We start from the raw sequence: 18041 nt of genomic DNA, 5'->3' as shown, positions 1-18041 counted from the left end.
GATCCAGTAATGATGTGGGGAAGAGGTTGTGTTTGTATCTTTCCAGAAGGAGCAGCGCAGCGCAGCCAATTTTGGTGCCAGAGAAGCTCCTTGTCCCATCGTTCAGAAGACTGAGAGTTGCCCTGATGACAGCAAAGCGGAAAAGGAAGATGACGAAGGCTACGCAAGAGACCGAGGTGCCAACATGGGGTCAGCTGAAGAAGTTAACAACTGAGGCCCAGCAGATGGCAGAAGAGCAGGAAGTAGAAGCTACTCCCTCAACCATGTTTATTCTAGACCCAGCTTATTCTCTTTGTCTTTTTCTTTATCCTTCACCGCCCCCCCTCAGGCTCGCTGAACCCTTGGCTGTGCTGGTGGGGCACACAAAGTAAGCTCCCAAAAGGAAATTGAAAGGAAATCCTAATGTCAACACCAACCTTTTAATCATCACTTTGTATATCACTTTTATATTGCTCACCCTCACGAACGTGAACCTGTATCTAAATATCTTCATAGAATTTCCATTGTAATTGTACTTTGACAGTTTTGAATAGGGTGAAATGACAGATAATAAGTTTATCTAGGTTCCAATTAATTCTCTTACTGGTTATTTAGTCCATGACGATCACAAATTTAAATTTAAACAATCCATTGAAAAGCTGCTTTAAAAAGATTCCTTCTCTTTCTCACTTTAAAATGAAAGTACCAAGGAAAAAAATAAAAAATGAACCCTATTTATTACAGCTGGCTGTTATATTAAGTCCTACAAAATGAAAACTGGACCATGCGCAGTTTTTAGTTCTGTACGTTGTTGGCAAGTGAAGTTCATTACTGGTAAGAGGCACTGAATTAAGATACAGGATAGACAACACTCAGCAAGCACATTACTTCGGATATTTTACATCAGAACATGAAACAAAGTCATGTCAAGGTGTTTCAAGAGTGAAGCTGTCTCCTTACGCCCCTCAATTTTTAAAAATGTTAATAACTAAAATTGAAAGATCTTAATGGATACTAAAGATGGTAGCAGAAACCCTGCAACAAAATATAAAAGAAACCCTAAGGCTTTATGTTCTTTTATCACGTTCCCAGTTTTAGTTACCCGAACAAAGAACTGGTCTGCAGAAGGAACTGACAATACGTAAGGAAGGGCGATCGCGGGTCTTGTCTGAGTGGAAAAAACCTCAGGGCCTCGGAGAGGAGCTGCCACAAATTCCGGAGGGGCAGAGCTGTACTAGTAAGCATTTCCGTTGAGGTGGAACATACTGCTTTTTAAAAAACCGGGCGTGTAGGGGTGGGAGCAGTCAGGCACCGCGGAGGTGGAGGTCCTCTCAGGTGAGGATGCATTCCTAGAGCACCAACCTTTTCATGGAGAGGAGGCCTGAGGAGGTGGCAGAAGTCAAGAGAGCCGTCGGGGAACCACTTTAGAAAGGCCCTTTCAGATTACAAAGCACTCTCACCGGCTTTATCTCCTCCGACACAAAATCCTTTCTGCTGACCTCCAGCGTCCACAGACGTAAAAGGCCCCTCGCGAAGGCCCTCTTCAAAGTCCGGACCCAGAAGGGCCCACTACTGACCCGTTTCGCGGCTCCGAGCCCGCGGCCGCGCGCGCCCCCACGGGGTCCAATAGGCGCGCACGTCACTCACCCGCTGCCAATCGGCGCCGGGCAGCTCACCTCCCGCGAGCGCCCGCCGACCGCCTCTGCTCTCGGCGCAGGCGCTGCTGGGGCCCAGGGCTCGGGGAGGAGCGGACGCCGCCGGTGAGGATGGTGCTGGAGAGCGTGGCCCGCATCGTGAAGGTGCAGCTCCCCGCGTATCTGAAGCGGCTCCCAGTCCCCGAGAGCATAACCGGGTTCGCCCGGCTCACAGGTAATCCCCACCTTCAACCCCTGCCCATCCTCGGGCGCGCCCCCAGGAGGAGGCGGGGGGAGGGGAGGGGGGGCGTCTAAAAATCCTCGGACCAAGGGGCGGGGCGGAGCTCGGCGGGTGGCGCGTGACCCCGTGACCCTGTGGCGCGTCGGCGCAGCCGCCGAGGGTCGCCTGTGCTGCCGCCTTGGACGGGGCGGCTAGGCTTGGTGCTTGTCCTCGCCTCTGTCTCCGGTGTCCTTCCGTGGGGAGACCGGTTTTTTCCAGAGAAGTGAGCTGGGACCTGGCTCATCTTACCGTCGCCATCGCTCTCTGTGGTCTGCTGGTTTTTTATCCCGGCGCCGTAAACGTTAGAAATAGTCTCATTCCCATAGGGGAGACATGACCTATCCGGGGCATTTGAGGTCGCCTCCGTTACTAAGGGTCTGGAGGCCGTTGTGATAACAAGTTGGAGGAAAGGTACATTAGCCAAAAAGGGTTCCAAAACTACTACGGTGGTCCAGATTTTAGAAATTAAATTAAATTTATATATGTAACATTATGTACTTACAAATAAATAAGTAGCCCACAACGCAGATTTCAAATCTAAAGGATGAAATTTTCCAAAATGCAGGCAACACTTGGGAGATTTTGAGTTCTGAGCATTACTTTGTGAGTGGGGTATTTGTAAGCCAGACTGAGAGATTGATCAGGATGTTTAAGGGGGGAAAGCCACATTGATTCGGCCAGCATGGAACTCCTGTTCTGAGTTTCGGGATGGTAAGCATGTATAATAATTTTGAGGTAAACAGGCTTGCTTAGCTTGCAGCAGTCTGGAGATCTATGTTAACTGACTTAAAATACAGCGCTTGGAAGCCTGACTGGATTTATTTTGTGTAGACCAAAAGACAACTAGGACTAATTTAGTGAAAGTTACTTGGAGATGATTTCAACCCCACTACAAGGAAGTTAAAAAATTAATTTTTTAATTAGGAAAACTTTCCCCAAACAAGTGATTTGGGAGATTAAAATAATAATAAAACATAAAAAGCAGAGTCTGGTGGGCAGATAGATTTAGATGGGAAAACTAGATGACTGTTACAAATCTAGAGATCTTTGAGTTATGGACAGAGTTGCTCTGTAGATAAATGGTTGTGAGATATTAACATTTTAGATGTTAAAGGGTTTGGTAGAAAGCTTGTAATTGATTTAATAGAAACCCTGGTAATCAAATAATAAATATTAAACTTCTGAATATCAGAAGCCACATAAAAGTAACATAAAATGATAAAACTGTTTCAAATCAAGTGTTTATAAACATCAAAATCTTATGGTCCAAACAGTTTGCTAGTATCTTGATAGAATTGCAGCAATTACGTAAAATCGTGTTTTTTCCCCTTCATCATTTCTTTTACTTAAGCACTTTATTTTTATGTATTCCTCATCTTGTTCTAACAACTATTTTATCTTATTTTAGATTAACATCACAGTAGGCCTAACACTTCCCCAGCAGCTGGAAATTTTGAATGTTTATATAAATATAAGTATATGTATCTTTTCATAATGCTCAGTAGTAAGTAGCCCTGTACCAATACCAATTGTGGTGTTTTTTTTTTTTCTCTTTTGAATTATACCTTGGGTATAATAATACCAGGTCAAAAGGATGTTACATTTTGTGACATTTGTTCCCAGTTGCCAACTTACTTTTTTAATAATTTGCATAAGTTAACTGCTGAATTTGTAACAGTCAAGAAAAAAAAAAAGCCCTCTTACTCCCACCCCAATCCTGAATTGTGTGTGTTAATTCTGATGATGGATGGTTTTATATTAGTTTCCCTTTTCTGTAAATAGAGTGTAGTTGAAGCATATTAGGACCTATGATATTTGATTCAGGGGCTAGAAGATTTTACAAGTGTGGTGTTTTGTTTTTTATTAAGGATCACTCTTGTCAACAAATATTTAATTGCTATTAAAGGCATTAAGAAAACAACCTAAGTCTCTCTTTAAATCAATAATATATAGTAACTTCCTCTTTAAAGCTTTTAAATATTTAATTCGAGGACTGATTCTCAGAAACAATGACAACTCTGGTAAATACCTTAATAGTACATACTTAAGTCCCATTACAGTGTGTCTAGTTGTTATTGTATTGCTTATTTGTTTAGGAAACAAACATGTTTTTAATAGCTGCTTTATGAAAAAAAAATGATAGTCTGTTTCACTCTGGACAATGACAGTCGTAGACTCTGTTTTGAAGGCTATGGAGGAAAAGCTGTTTCCACTCTGAGTCTGCCCTTAAGAATAGATTGTAATAGCTAGTGACATTTGGCTCCCTTGAATGAGTTACTTAGAGAATCATACTTAGACTTTGTTGAAATAAAAATCTGAAAGATGACTTTTCAGCAATTGTGTAAATGTCTAGGAGACCAAAAGTATTTTCATTTTCTATCTATGACAATTAAGGCAAAAAAAAGTTACAGTTCACATTGTTGCCTGTTTTTCCTTCCCTATTTAGATACAGCGGTTAAAAAAAAAATTGACTCTCATGATGACTCTGCATTCTTAGTAAACACTTGGAGATCCTTAATTACCCATTATCGTATAGTATTTACAGACAATCCTTATTTACCAGAGACAACTTATCTATTTTAGTTTAGGTCACATTTTTAAGACTGAGGCTTTTAAGATAAATTTGTATGATTTTGCCCTTTGGAAGTATAGTGTATCCTAATACTTTGACCTTTAAAAAGCTTTACCTGTCATATAAACTTTTAAAATAGAACAATGAAAAACATCTTCCCATTCTAAAGTCAGAAAATTATTTACTTCTAGATCTAAAAACTAGCTCTTAAACTTTGAATATAGTAGTTATTTCCCACTTGAACTAGTTTGCTTTGAAATGAAATGGTTTTGATCCTAAAGGCAACTTTTTTCCCAGTGAAACAGCTTTAAGGGCATTAGCTCTATTTGTCTAGAAAGGGGCAATTTTGAACAGAGAATTTAGAAGTGGAACAGAGTTAATAACATATTTCCACAAGAAGACATACAAGCATGTTCATAGCAGCCTTATTTATAATATTCCCAAACTAGGAGCAATCTAAGTATCTACCAACAGGAGAATGGATAAACAAATTATGGTATATTCAGAGTGAAATACTGGTTAACAATGAAAAGGAATGAATTACTGATCCACTGATGAATCTCAAAAACTATAATGAGTGAAAAAAGCTTCCGTTATAGAAATCCGTTGTGGAAGATAGACTAGAAAGGGGCAGGAGAATATTTTCTGGGGTGATAGAAATATTTTACACATTTTCAGCGGAGGCTACAGGGTTGTATTTAATTGTCACAACCCAGAGCTAAACACCTGTCAGTTTATTGTATGTAAATTGTACCGTAGTTTTTTTTATTTAAAGAAATGAACCCAAAGTGAGTTTTCTCAATAGGAAGGTATAATAAAACATTAAGTTCAAATGAAAAGAGTTGCATTTATTAATAAGTAAAGTTATTTCTGAAATATTGAATAATTTTATTTCAGAAAACTTTTTTTTTGAGAACTCAGGAAAATATTTACTTAGTTACTGTAAGTTGTAAATGTTCCCCCCATTAGACCAACTATAGTTAAAAGTCAGTTTAATTAAAGATTATATTATATTAGCCTTTGTAGAGAACAATTTCGATCTCATTGAAACATTTTCTTCCATATAACTATTTTGCAATTTAAAATTCCTCAAGTCATCAGGTATTTATTGAGTACTTACTATGGGCCAGGTAGTGTTCTTAAAACAATGATGCTGTTCTGTTCATAATAGTGAATGGGGAAAAAAACACACATTTAAAACTTGATTATTTTATTTTATTTGCCCTTAAGTCTTGAATAGTCTGTATTAGGTTTGAAGATGTATGGTAAAGCCACCCATTGAAAATATTTTACGTTTATCTTTCTGAAGTTCAGACATAGAAGTCATTTGTGTATCTTACCTGTAAATGATACATAAGAAAATGATATAAAATCAGCAACCAGCCCTAACCAGTTTGGCTCAGTGGATAGAGCATCAGCCTGCGGACTCAAGGGTCCCTGGTTCGATTCCAGTCAAGGGCATGTACCTTGGTTGCGGGCACATCCCCAGTGGGGAGTGTGCAGGAGGCAGCTGATCAATGTTTCTATCTTTCTCTCCCTATTCCTTCCTCTCTGTAAAAAATCAATAAAATGTATTTTTAAAAATTATCAGCAACCAAATTGCAATATTATTTTTATGGTATCATATGCAACCTTTTGAAAGGGCAAAAAAAACCTAGTTTCTTATAATATAGTTCTTCATTAAGACCCATGTGTGTCTGTCTATATATACTTTTAAAAATGTTTTTGTCATTCAATTTGTTTATATATCTTTTTTTTTAATATATTTTATTGATTTTTTACAGAGAGGAAGGGAGAGGGATAGAGAGTTAGAAACATCGATGAGAAAGAAACATCGACCAGCTGCCTCATGCACATCCCTCACTGGGGATGTGCCCGCAACCAAGGTACATGCCCTTGACCGGAATCGAACCTGGGACCTTTCAGTCCGCAGGCCGATGCTCTATCCACTGAGCCAAACCGGTTTCGGCTGTTTATATATCTTGATCAAGAATAGGGTGTGATAGCTAGCCCATCTACATAAAAGGTTGAATCTACTCCCTCTTAATTTTATTTCTTCTAAGATAATTTCTTTTAACAGTATCTAAAGTTTCAGAAAATTGGTGTTATAAAATTGCTTGCTACTCAAGTTGCTTTGAAATAGTCTCTCTAGATTTTGTTTTTCTAACGGTGCTGATTCTTTTACTCGACCTTCTTAATCTGTTTATCTTAATAGTGGGAAATAGAATATTATAAAATAAATATTAGAACCATGCTCAGTTTTAATAATATTAGTGTGTCTGATTTATTTTCTTTTCTAAAAAATTGGAAACAGGTGATTTAAAAAACATTGGAGCCCTGGCTGGTGTGGCTGAGTTGGTCGAGCACTGTCTCATGCACTGAGAGGTTGCCAGTTGGATTCCAGGTCAGGGCACATGCTTAGGTTGTGGGCTCGATCCCTGTGTGAGGCGTGCAGGAGGCAGCCCTAATGATGTTTCTTTCCTTCTCTCTCGCTCTCTCTCTCTCCTTGAGGCATCTTCTTGCCCTAAGTGAGCACTTCCCCTGTAGCTCTCTCAGTGGGTGTCTTTTTCTATCTTTGCATGTGTTTGTGGGATGAGGGACCAAGGCAGTTGGCTTATTTCAGGCACTGCAGAGCTGCTTCCACATTGGAATTGTTTTACTCTCCTTCAAAGAAAACTGTCTTCTTCCCTCCATCAGTATCCCCCTTTGCTGGTTGGTATCTGTTGAACTTTAGTCTCTTCCTTACATTTTTTAAGGATGTTGACATATCCTATTTTTTCCTTTCCTTGATAATACTGCACGTTCTTCTCATGCTTAAAACTGCCCTTCTTATATTGTCTTTTTTTTTTTTTTAATTGAGGCCAGTACCTTCATACATCCAGATAATGAAACCAGAAATCTGGGAATCATGAAGAAGCTTCACTTCCTGTATTTACCTCATGTTTCATACTTTTAGTCAGTTACCAAATCCTATTGATTTAAACTACCTGAGTTATCAGGTCTTATGTTTCCAGGTGAGTGAGGGTTGATCACACACCCACGCTGAGATCCCAATGAAAGCTGTACACCATTTCCTCAGAAAATGCACACACACAAGCACATCCGCTATTCTAGGGATCCATTAGTCCTCTCTTTGCTTAATGGCCACTGCCTTAGTTTCAGCTCACGTTATTTTTTTCTCTAGCCCTCTCTGCTCTTCCTTAATGTTTCTCGACTAATCCATCTTCCATCTAATACTAGTATAATTTCATAAATGAACAATTTTTCAGTTACATTAATACTCAGATATTTCAGTGGTTCCCTTTTATATCAGGGCCTTCCATAGTCTGGCACTGGCTCACTTTTACACTCCTTCTTCTCTTTCATTATATCCCAGCAATATTGTAGCACTTCGTTTCCTAAACTTTTCATGTATGTCATATCTCTGTGCCTTTGCCTATTCTGTTTCTTCTGTGTAGATGTGGCTCCTCTTCCCCTCTGCCTGTGGACTCCTATATTTTGTCACTTTCAGAAACCTGTTTAGGTATCAAATCCTCCTCTTTGTTCAACCCTGTCAAGAGTTAATCACTTTGTCCACTGTATCGCTTACTCATGAATGCACATAGTACACAGTACTGTAATTCTTTCTAATAGATCTATATTCCATACTAGGTGGAAAGCTCTTTTGGGGTAGGAACTGGACTGTGTCTTCTAATCTCTTCTAAAATGTATACCCTATAAGAGCAGGAACCTTATCTAAACCATCAGCCTTTATCCCCAGTACCTAGTGCAGTATTTGGAATGTGGTGGGTACTTATATTGTTGAACAAATGAATGAATTATTGTTATTCCTATTTTACAGACCAAAGAAACCTGACTCCAAGTATACGAAAATCTGGATTTATACAACAGATAAACTGAATTAGTTATTTGAAATCCTGCTCTATGCCAGGCACTATAGTAAGCACTGGGTTTCTACAGACAAATAAGTCAGCTGCTGCAGTTGCCTTTAGCACAGTATCTCCACATCGTAGGTACTTAATAATTATTTAGTAAAAAAGTGGGGAAAAATATTTAACAATAGCATATTGATCAGATTTCTTCACTCAGAAATATTTATTAAGCATTTAAATTGATGAAAGAACCCAAAAAGAAGGGATTGTATAAGAGCAAACTTTCTAGAATGATAGAAATACCCTATATTTTGTTTTAGGTGGTGTTCACAGATCTATATAGTTGAAAAAATTATCAAATTGAACACTTAACACAAGTTCAACAGGCTGAACACTAAGTTAAGCCTCAATATAAAATAAAATAAATTGAGCCAAGCATTATTTACACACCAAGGAGACAGTGGTAATGCAGACAAATAAGGCCCGTGTCCTTGTAGATCTTCTGTTGTGACGGGGGATATGATAGTTGGATATAGCCATTAAAGTTCATCTTTCCAAAGGATACTAAAGAATTGGAAAATGTTTCTGATATAATATTAAGTGAAAAAATTATGATATAGACTGTATGGTCTATATCATATGGTATCAATTTTGCTTTTTGTTTTTTAAGTATTTAAAGCATATTTTTAAAAAACACCTCAGAACATAGAAATATAAATGTTATTTACTCTTGACTGGTGGGATTGAAAGTTACTTTTTTATATTCTAAATTTTAAAAAATAAATCCTATTTTTTATAATCTTAAAATAAAAATTACTGTACAAAATATGCATTACACCTAACAATTAGTAGGTAACAGTTTTTCCTTCATAGTATCGAAAATATCTGTAATAGCACAACATATATCAAACAGGTTCATAGGAAATAGCTGGTCTTAAAAGTTTTTTGTTTGATTTTTCTGTATTTCATATTTCTTTACTAAAATCAGCATTAATAAAGTGATTTCTAATTGAGCTTTATAGGCTGTATTATTTTCCTTTATAAAGCTTTTCTGTAGTTAAAGTGAAGTTTATCATTAAGAAGCAGATTATACTAAAAGTGTTATATAAGTTATTTTGTTGTCGGAGATAGTACTACCGTATTTTCCGGCGTATAAGACGACTTTTTAACCCAGGAAAATCTTCTCAAAAGTCGGGGGGGGGTCTCATATGCCGGAAAATACGGTACTCACTCTCAGCTCCAGCACTGGGACAGCTGCTTGTGGGGGATACAGGTACCTTATTTTCCGGCATATAAGACCCCCGACTTTTGAGAAGATTTTCCTGGGTTAAAAAGTCATCTTATACGCCGGAAAATACAGTACCTTTCATTACTATATATCACTGTTTTTCCACCAGTGTGCTGCAAGAATTTTTAAAACATGCAATAACTAACTAGTCAGGAATACTGACCTCTTTTCCTTAGATTGTAACCCTCCCCTGCCCCTCCCAAAAGAAAGACAAAACCCAGCAGCCAACACAACAATAGCTGTCCAGTGTGAATAAATCAAAATGATACCCTTTTACCCTAGCCAGTTTTGCTCAGTGGATAGAGTGTTGTCCTGCAGACTGAAGGGTCCCAGGTTCGATTCCGGTCAAGGGCATATGCCTGGTTTGCAGCTCGATCCCCAGTAAGAGGTGTGCAGGAGGCAGCTGATCAGTGATTATCTCTCATTATTGATGTTTCTATCTCCCTCTCCCTTCCTCTCTCAAATCAATAAAAGTATATATTTTTAAAAATGTATGTTAAGGTTTTCATCTTTACATTCTTTGTTCTTATTTTTTCATTCCCATCTTTACTTTATTAATTTATTTACTTTTTTTTCTTGCTTTCTCCCCCCATTCATTGACTTTTTGACTGAGTTATTTAATGTCTTTTGACTTTTTAATTTTGTAATATACAGTATGATACTTAATGTTATTCTACATTCAACAAACATCTATTGAATAACTACTCTTTCAAGATACTGTACTGGATGTTGGTGCTAATATTCATATAAGGTAATTGCCTGATCTAGAAAATAAGTGTAAATAAATACTTGCAATGTAATGTGATGAGTAAGGAAGGGACTGTCATTTATACACTACATTATTCATTCAGTAAGTCATTCATAAACATTTCTTAGGAGTCTACTTTGTTCCAGAAGAGTAGTAGCACACTGCTCCTTTTCTTACAGGCTTATGGAAGTCAGCTTTATAAATAGATAACCATCTATACTAATAAAAGGGTAATATGCTCATTAGACCAGATAGACCAGACATCTTCCGGATGACCTTCCAGACGACCTTCCGGACATCCTTCTTGACAATCCCAGGGCCAGGGCAGCGCTGCCCAAGGTCCCGGGTGGCGCTGCCCAGAGGAGGGAAGCCTGGGTCCTGGGTGCAGGGGCTGTGGCAGAGACGGTTAGGGGCGATCAGGCAGGCAGGCAGGCGAGCAGTTAGGAGCCAGTGGTCTGGATTGTGCAGGTTGGGCTGAGGGCCCCCCATCCTGTGTATTAATTTTGTGCGCCGGGCCTCTAGTCTATATATATATAAAAGCCTAAGCAACCGTCTGACCAGTAGCTATGATACACAATGACCACCAGGGGGCAGATGCTCAATGCAGGAGCTGCAGAGCTGCAGTGACTTGGTAGCTGTGGTTCTCTGGTGATGCACCCGGAACCAGAGAGGAGGGAGCCCGATTTTGGGGTGCATCACCGGAAAACTGCCCTCTTGCAATCCAGGATCCCTGCAGGCCAGGCCTAGGGATCCATGCACCTGGCCTCTAATCTACACTAATAAAAGAGTAACATGCTAATGGACCATACCTTTGTGACGCCCACAAGCCAATCAGGAGTGAGTATGCAAATTAACCCAACAAAGATGGCAGGTTAATTTGCATATGCAGGCACTGAGTGGCTGGGGGCGGGGCGGGACGCAGGCGTTCCGTACCACCCCAGCTGCTTCGGGCCTCTGGGAAGGTGGAAAGGCGGCTCCCGCCAGAGCGAAGGCGGTGCCGGCAGCCAGGGGGAGGAAGGCCCATTCTTGCACGAATCTTCATGCATTGGGCCTCTAGTAGTGTGATAAAAGAACATGAGGAAAAAGGTCTTGGGAATATATTAGGAAGTGATTAATTTTGCTTTGTGAATTAAGAAAGACTTCTGGAGGAAGCAGTAGTTGATCTTAGTCTTAAAGGGTTTACCCAAATGAGCCATAGAGATAGGCATGGCAAACAGAAGGAATTACTCATGCAGAGAGCACGGGAAGACTGCTACTTGGTAATAGCTTTGGGGTGGCTTCAAGCACTTGAGAGATGAGATGCTTGTGAGAGATGAAGCTGTCAAAGTAGCCTTGCCATGCTATAGAGTTGGTGCTTATAGAAACAATGGTTTATTGCAGCACCATCCAAAAAAATTTTGTGATGATGGAAATCTCTGTGCTGGTAACTTCAGTAGCCACTTAGGCACATGTGTGGCTGTTAAGCTGCTGAAATGTGACTAATGTGTCTTAGAAACTGGATTTTGAGTTTTACTTAATTTTATTTAAATAGCCACACCTGTGTTTTAATTACGTTTTTTACTTTGTATATTTTATGATGCTTTGACATCTTGGGGCCCTTGTTAGCCTTGGAGAACCTGCCCCTCCCAGGACCAGCTAATTCCCAAAGATAATAAACAACTTGCCTGTGGAGCAGCACCTTTCATATGCAAATCAACCAATCCAAAGCCTACACCTTACCCTACCACCTGTATCTAAATCACTCACCAACCAGGATTTCCCTTGTCCCAAATCACCCTGGGTCCTGTATGAAACAACTAGGGACCACCTCAATAGCTGAGAGCCCACTGAAATTACTCCTAAACTGTTTACTCTGCCCCACCTTGCTGTTTCCTGGAAGCCACAGAAAAGGCTTGTGCCCAGGCTTTCCTGCCACCTTCCACCTGATCAACTCTGGTACTTTCCCCTGTGTCCTGTGTGGCATGGTATGTCCCCGCCTCTTGGGAACTGTAAGAAATAAACTTTTCTTTCAAGGCAGTTGTCTCTGTGTCTGTCGTCTTATATCTGATTAAAACAAAATCTCAAGTACAAATCAAAGCAGTCTGGCTAGTGGCTACTATATTGTACAGCACAGATATATAGATAGGCGTCTCTCTCCCAAGAAGCAGTTCTTTTTCATTTCTAGAAGTTTAATTAATCAAAGGATCTATATGGAATGTTTCCACTTTGGTTATGAAAATAGAATAGCCAGCATGACAGGTAAGATCCTTATCCTCACAGAGCTTCATTCTGGTGACTAAAAGATTACACCTCCTGCCCCCAAATTTCTACCATATAGCATTAAGTTGAGCTGGCAAAATACTTTTTTCAAAGCAGTTGCCACTAATATCCTTGGTCTCTTACTAAAAGCTAACATTTATTGTATATTTTTTCTGGGCCAGGCATAAACAAACAGGTTGTTTCATTTAGAGCTCGTAACAAACCTTTGGCACTGTGTTACATAAAACATAGTTTCATGCCCTGGCTGATTTGGCTCAGTGTACAGAGCATTGGCCTGCAGACTGAATGGTCCCAAGTTCGATTCCAGTCAAGGGCACATGCCCGGGTTGTGGGCTTGATCCCCAGTGGGGGGCATTTGGGAGGCAGCTGATCAGTGATTCCTTCTCATCATTGATGTTTCTATCTCTCCCTCTGAAATCAATAAAAATATATTTTAAAAAGTTTCATTTTGGAAAAGTTGGCATTAAGCCAATCTTTCAATAGTTGCAAAGGTAAAACAGTTATCTCTGGAGAGTAGGTTTACCAAGAGAAAAACAGATAAAATGTTATGTCTGTTGGATGTGATTCATGGTGGTTGAGAACAAACTTACTGTCCTGGACTAAACCTGCTTAAGTACAGTTTACCCACATGAAAAATGGGAATAATAATGGTACCTGCCAAATATAATTGTTTAAGCTAACAGTATTAAATGAGATAAAACAGTTGCACTCTTTAGTATATTCATATCTTTCAACATTTATTAGTATGCCTTGGCACATAACCTTCCATTTCTTCCTACTAAGCTATTTTTACATAGTGCTTATGAAAGGGTCCGATAGGCCCTTAGGGAAGGATGTCAAATGATAACACTTTAAGGACAGAAGGGATTCCCTGGACACTAACCAACATTTGATAAAAACATGCTAAAATGTTTATCTTATTTCCGGTGTGTTTATCTCCACAGGCATAGGGACTGTTTCATTTATGTCACTTATATTTCCTATGCCCCAGAACAGTGCTGAGAACTAAAGAAGGCACTTGAAGAACACTTATGGAATAAGATGTATCTAACAATGAGAACATTTCATATACAAAAATTTTAATTAGTTTTTAAAATAGTAGCTTTTACACAACATCTATGTATTTCTTTAGGAATCACTATGCTTTACTAAAAAATGTAAAGCATTGAAACTAAAAAGTTAAAATGTGTTCTGTCTAAAATTATATATGAATGGTAAAGTACAGATAATCTGTTGTATGCTTTTAAACATTGTAGAAATATTTTCTAAACCTATAAAATATATCACACGTTGAATTTGGTTTATAATTATGGGTCATATTTCCTGAAAAATAAATAATGATAAACACGAATATACTTAGGATAATACAGGATATTTGATATAGGACCTATCTCTGAAAATTTTGTTTTCCGTTTCACAAGTCTCAAGTTAGCCCACAAATGAAACAAGGTGGTCCTAGGTAAAGGTGGCTTGATTTACTGATTCATGGTTTTAAAGATGAATATTTAAGAAATTAAGAGAAGTAAAGAATAAAGAGTCTGCTCGAGGATGAGACAAGCTATTGGAGTTCTACTGCGAGAGCACTGCAGACTAACACATGTGCATGTTTAGTTTCAGAATGGCTTCGGTTATTGCCTTTCCTGGGTGTACTTGCACTACTTGGCTACCTTGCAGTTCGTCCATTCCTCCCAAAGAAAAAACAACAGAAGGATAGTTTGATTAATCTTAAAATACAAAAGGAAAATCCCAAAGTGGTGAATGAAATAAACATTGAAGATCTGTGTCTTACTAAAGCAGCTTATTGTAGATGTTGGCGTTCTAAGACGGTAAGATGTCCATTTATACATACACTAAAATTTTGTGTAATTAAGATGTTTTCCTTCTGAAATCCTTAAGTTTGAGGTTCTGTGAGATGAGAGGTTTTTCCATAGTGTTTAGTACTGAAAGTCTGTATTCCTAAATTAAAGTTTGCATTTTATGATCCATACTACCTACATTAGGAAAGTTAGAGCAGCAAGGAAGAAGAAAGATCTGATGTTTCACTATGTTTTAGCAATTAGCTAAAGTAACATAGTTTAAAATACACCTATATTATGAGAGAGGACATAAGGTTTAGTGGAAGAGTTTAAGCTTTGGAGTCTGAATAAATTGTGGTCAAAGCTGATGCCTGCCGCTTACATATGATTTGGGGCAAGTTACTTAATCTTTAATCTCTGATTTTTAATTCTGATAATATATCAACATCACAGACATTTTCAAGGATTCAGTGAGATGATGTATGTACAGTGCCTTATATTATGAGCTAGTAAATGTCTTGATGACATCTGTTAATTTAATCATAGGTTATTTGAGGTTTTAAGTACAATGTTTATCACATCATCCTTTAATAGCAAAGTGTTAGAAACAATCTAGAATCTGATAATAGAGGAATGATTAAAGTATGGTGTAATAAAAATGATGGGGTGCCCAGCCAGTGTGGCTCAGTGGTTGAGTATTGACCTATGAACCTAGAGGTCATGGGTTTGATTCCTAGTCAGGGCACATACCCTGGTTTCGGGCTGGATCCCCAGTAGGTTGTGTGCAGGAGGCAGCCAATTGATGTTGATGTTTCTCTCTCATTAATGTTTCTATCTATCCCTCTCCTTTCCTCTCTATCTAAAATCAGTAAAAGCATATTTTTAAAAATGATGGGGTATTAGGAAGCCACTACAAATCATGTTTTAAAGAATATTCAATGGCATGAAAGCATAATGTAAGACAAGTATATTACAGTTTTTTAAAAATACGTTTTTATTGATTTTTGAGAGAGAGGAATAGAGAGGGAGAGAGAAATCGAAACCTGGACATGTGCCCTGACCGAGAGTTGAACCTGTGACTTTTCTGTGCATGGGATGATGCTCAACCAACTGAGCCACGCGGCCAGCTTATTAGTTGTTGTTTTTTTAAATAAAAATGAATACACATAATAAATGCAGAGGAAAAATATGCTAAAATGTTCATTGTTACCTATGAGTGAATTTTAAAAACTATATTTTAATTTTTCAAAAATTTTGTAATATGCATGAGTTTTATATAAGAAAATATTTTTAATGTATTTTGAATTTAAATTACATTCTTTTTAAATTTAAGTAAATGAATAGGTGAGTTCAAATTTAGAGCTCCACAGAGAACAAAAGCTTATTATGATCCCCTTTTAAACATGTTTTATTGCCTCATATGGAATCATCCAAAACTTTTTATTTAAAATCTACACCAAATACTGAATTAACTATTTAAAATTGTTAGATTTGCTGTGATATGAGAATGGAGTCAGATTAGGTATAGAATACATCTATTACTCAGGCAAACTATCTGATGTGTTATTTTCTTTTTCCAAAGTAATGTACATTTCACAAATATTTCTACTTCTTGAATCATTTAAAATAACACTTGTAATTCTTTTTCCTTTCTAGTTTCCTGCCTGTGATGGTTCACATAATAAACACAATGAATTAACAGGAGATAATGTGGGCCCACTAATACTGAAGAAGAAAGAAGTATAATAGTAATGAATTAGGATTGAATTGTGTGCTGTAAAATCTTATAATGATATCTTTTTACTTTTTGTGTATAGATCTTTCAAATGGTGGTCTTAATTACTACTACTGGTGGAGTAATTATTTCTGCCAATTTATTTTCTTGCTACACTACTGTTTATATTTGATACTTCATATATTCAATCATATAGAAATTAAATTGTGCAACCCTTTTATTCTGACTTCAAAGAATTAATGTATTTTCCTCCAATAAAACCAACACTTCTGATTTTAACTAATTGAGGAAATATCTAAGTCTGGGGCAATAGTTTCCAAACTATTTCTTTGAAAACCAATATTTTCAATAGAATATATAATTTACAATTTTCTCCCTACTCTATTAAACATATTATCTTTCAGTTTTCTTCTGTTTTGATCATTTGAAGGACTTGTTTCTTTTTCAGCCTTCCACACTCCAATCTTTTTAGATCAATAAGAAAAATATTGCTCTTAAGAATTACTTGGGTTTTCAAAGAGATAAACTCTTTGCTTTAGAGAGATTGTTGTCTAGTAAATATAAATATCCCAATTTCAGGGAAGATGTGAACTGGATATAAAATGTTCCAACAAGGAGCACTTATTTACATTATAAAAGTTTGTTTACTTTACAATGGGCTTGTTTGCCTCTGTTTAGGTATATTGTGTATCTTGAGCTATTTGACTCACTGACAGGCTGGGGTGGGGTGGCAAGAACACTTATACCTAAACTCATGAGCTGCTGAAATTTGAAGGTCAATGAGAAATAAACATATTTTTTAAAAAAGTTCAGTGGTCAAAATTGTATTTATATGAATATTTTCCTCTTTATAACAGTGTAAGCCAATAAAACAGAATACAAAAAGTTTGCAAAATAAACTTACCGGAGCTTTAAAACTTGTGTAATTTTTAAGCCTAAGAGTCTATTAGTTTCATCTTATACTGTATTACAGTTATTATATTATTAGCTATTCTAAGTCTGTCTATTAAAGGTAGAATCCAGTCAGCACCCTATGCCTTCATTATAAGTGGAGAAGGTACGGGGGCAGACGTGTAACTCTTCTTCCAATCATAAAGTTATTGAGCACTTAATGTACCAGACACTGCACTGAGCATGGTACCTGAGTTTTTAATTTATTACATGTAATGACAATAGGTTCTGTTGTGTGATCTTGACTTTTACATGACCAACAGCAGGAATTTTAAAGTTAGGGTTAGTAATGTAGTTTTGGTTTTGAGAAGTTTTAGAAGGTATAAATCCAAAATTGTTGTTGCTCTTTCCTCTCCTCACCTGTGAGGAGGGACAAATATAAAATTGTTCTCACTTTGGTTCTGGGTATTATTTCCTAAAACCTTCTCTTCAACAACCCTAAAAAGACTTCTCTTCCAGGTTAACCAATTATTTTCACACAGTTGATCACAAGACTGGGAAATACCCTCCTCACCAAAAGTTTGAATAGCCTGGTCTGTTGTCATGAAATGCTTTTCTTTAAATGTTTCTCAGTAACTCACAGCACAATGTTTGCACATGTCCTAGTGGTTCCCATACTTAGATTTCATAGGAGAAGAGAAAATTTCCTAAAAATGTGGAGACTAAAATGAAATTATCAATTTTAAATTTTGTCAAGAACATTTACAAAATTGAAAACAAATGATCTCATAAAATGTAATTTTAACACCCTGAAAGTAAGAAGGTATACACTCAATGAAGTTTCCTTCCACATTTTCAATTGTTTAAATATATTGAAGACTTGTGCCCAAATATTTTTCCCACCTGTGCAAATTTTTCAGAAGCCTGGGGCTGGTAGCAAGCTGTTGTTTTAATAACATTATGCATTATGATCAGTTGCTGTCACTT

At 37.6% G+C, this 18041-nt stretch overlaps 1 protein-coding gene across 1 annotated transcript; it reads left to right on the top strand.

The window, feature by feature from the left end:
• The first annotated feature begins 1665 nt into the window (after positions 1 to 1665).
• CISD2 (CDGSH iron sulfur domain 2) lies at positions 1666 to 17452 on the top strand. Its single transcript, XM_008156637.3, has 3 exons — positions 1666 to 1848; positions 14244 to 14458; positions 16085 to 17452. The coding sequence occupies exons 1-3, from the start codon at positions 1746 to 1748 to the stop codon at positions 16172 to 16174; spliced, it is 408 nt and encodes a 135-aa protein (XP_008154859.1). The 5' UTR covers positions 1666 to 1745; the 3' UTR covers positions 16175 to 17452.
• Positions 17453 to 18041: the final 589 nt, after the last annotated feature.

The sequence above is a fragment of the Eptesicus fuscus genome, chromosome 2 (assembly GCF_027574615.1).
Source record: "Eptesicus fuscus isolate TK198812 chromosome 2, DD_ASM_mEF_20220401, whole genome shotgun sequence".
NCBI lineage: Eukaryota > Metazoa > Chordata > Mammalia > Chiroptera > Vespertilionidae > Eptesicus > Eptesicus fuscus.
Note: the sequence above shows the minus strand (reverse complement) of the source record. Positions and strands in the feature narration are given on the sequence as shown.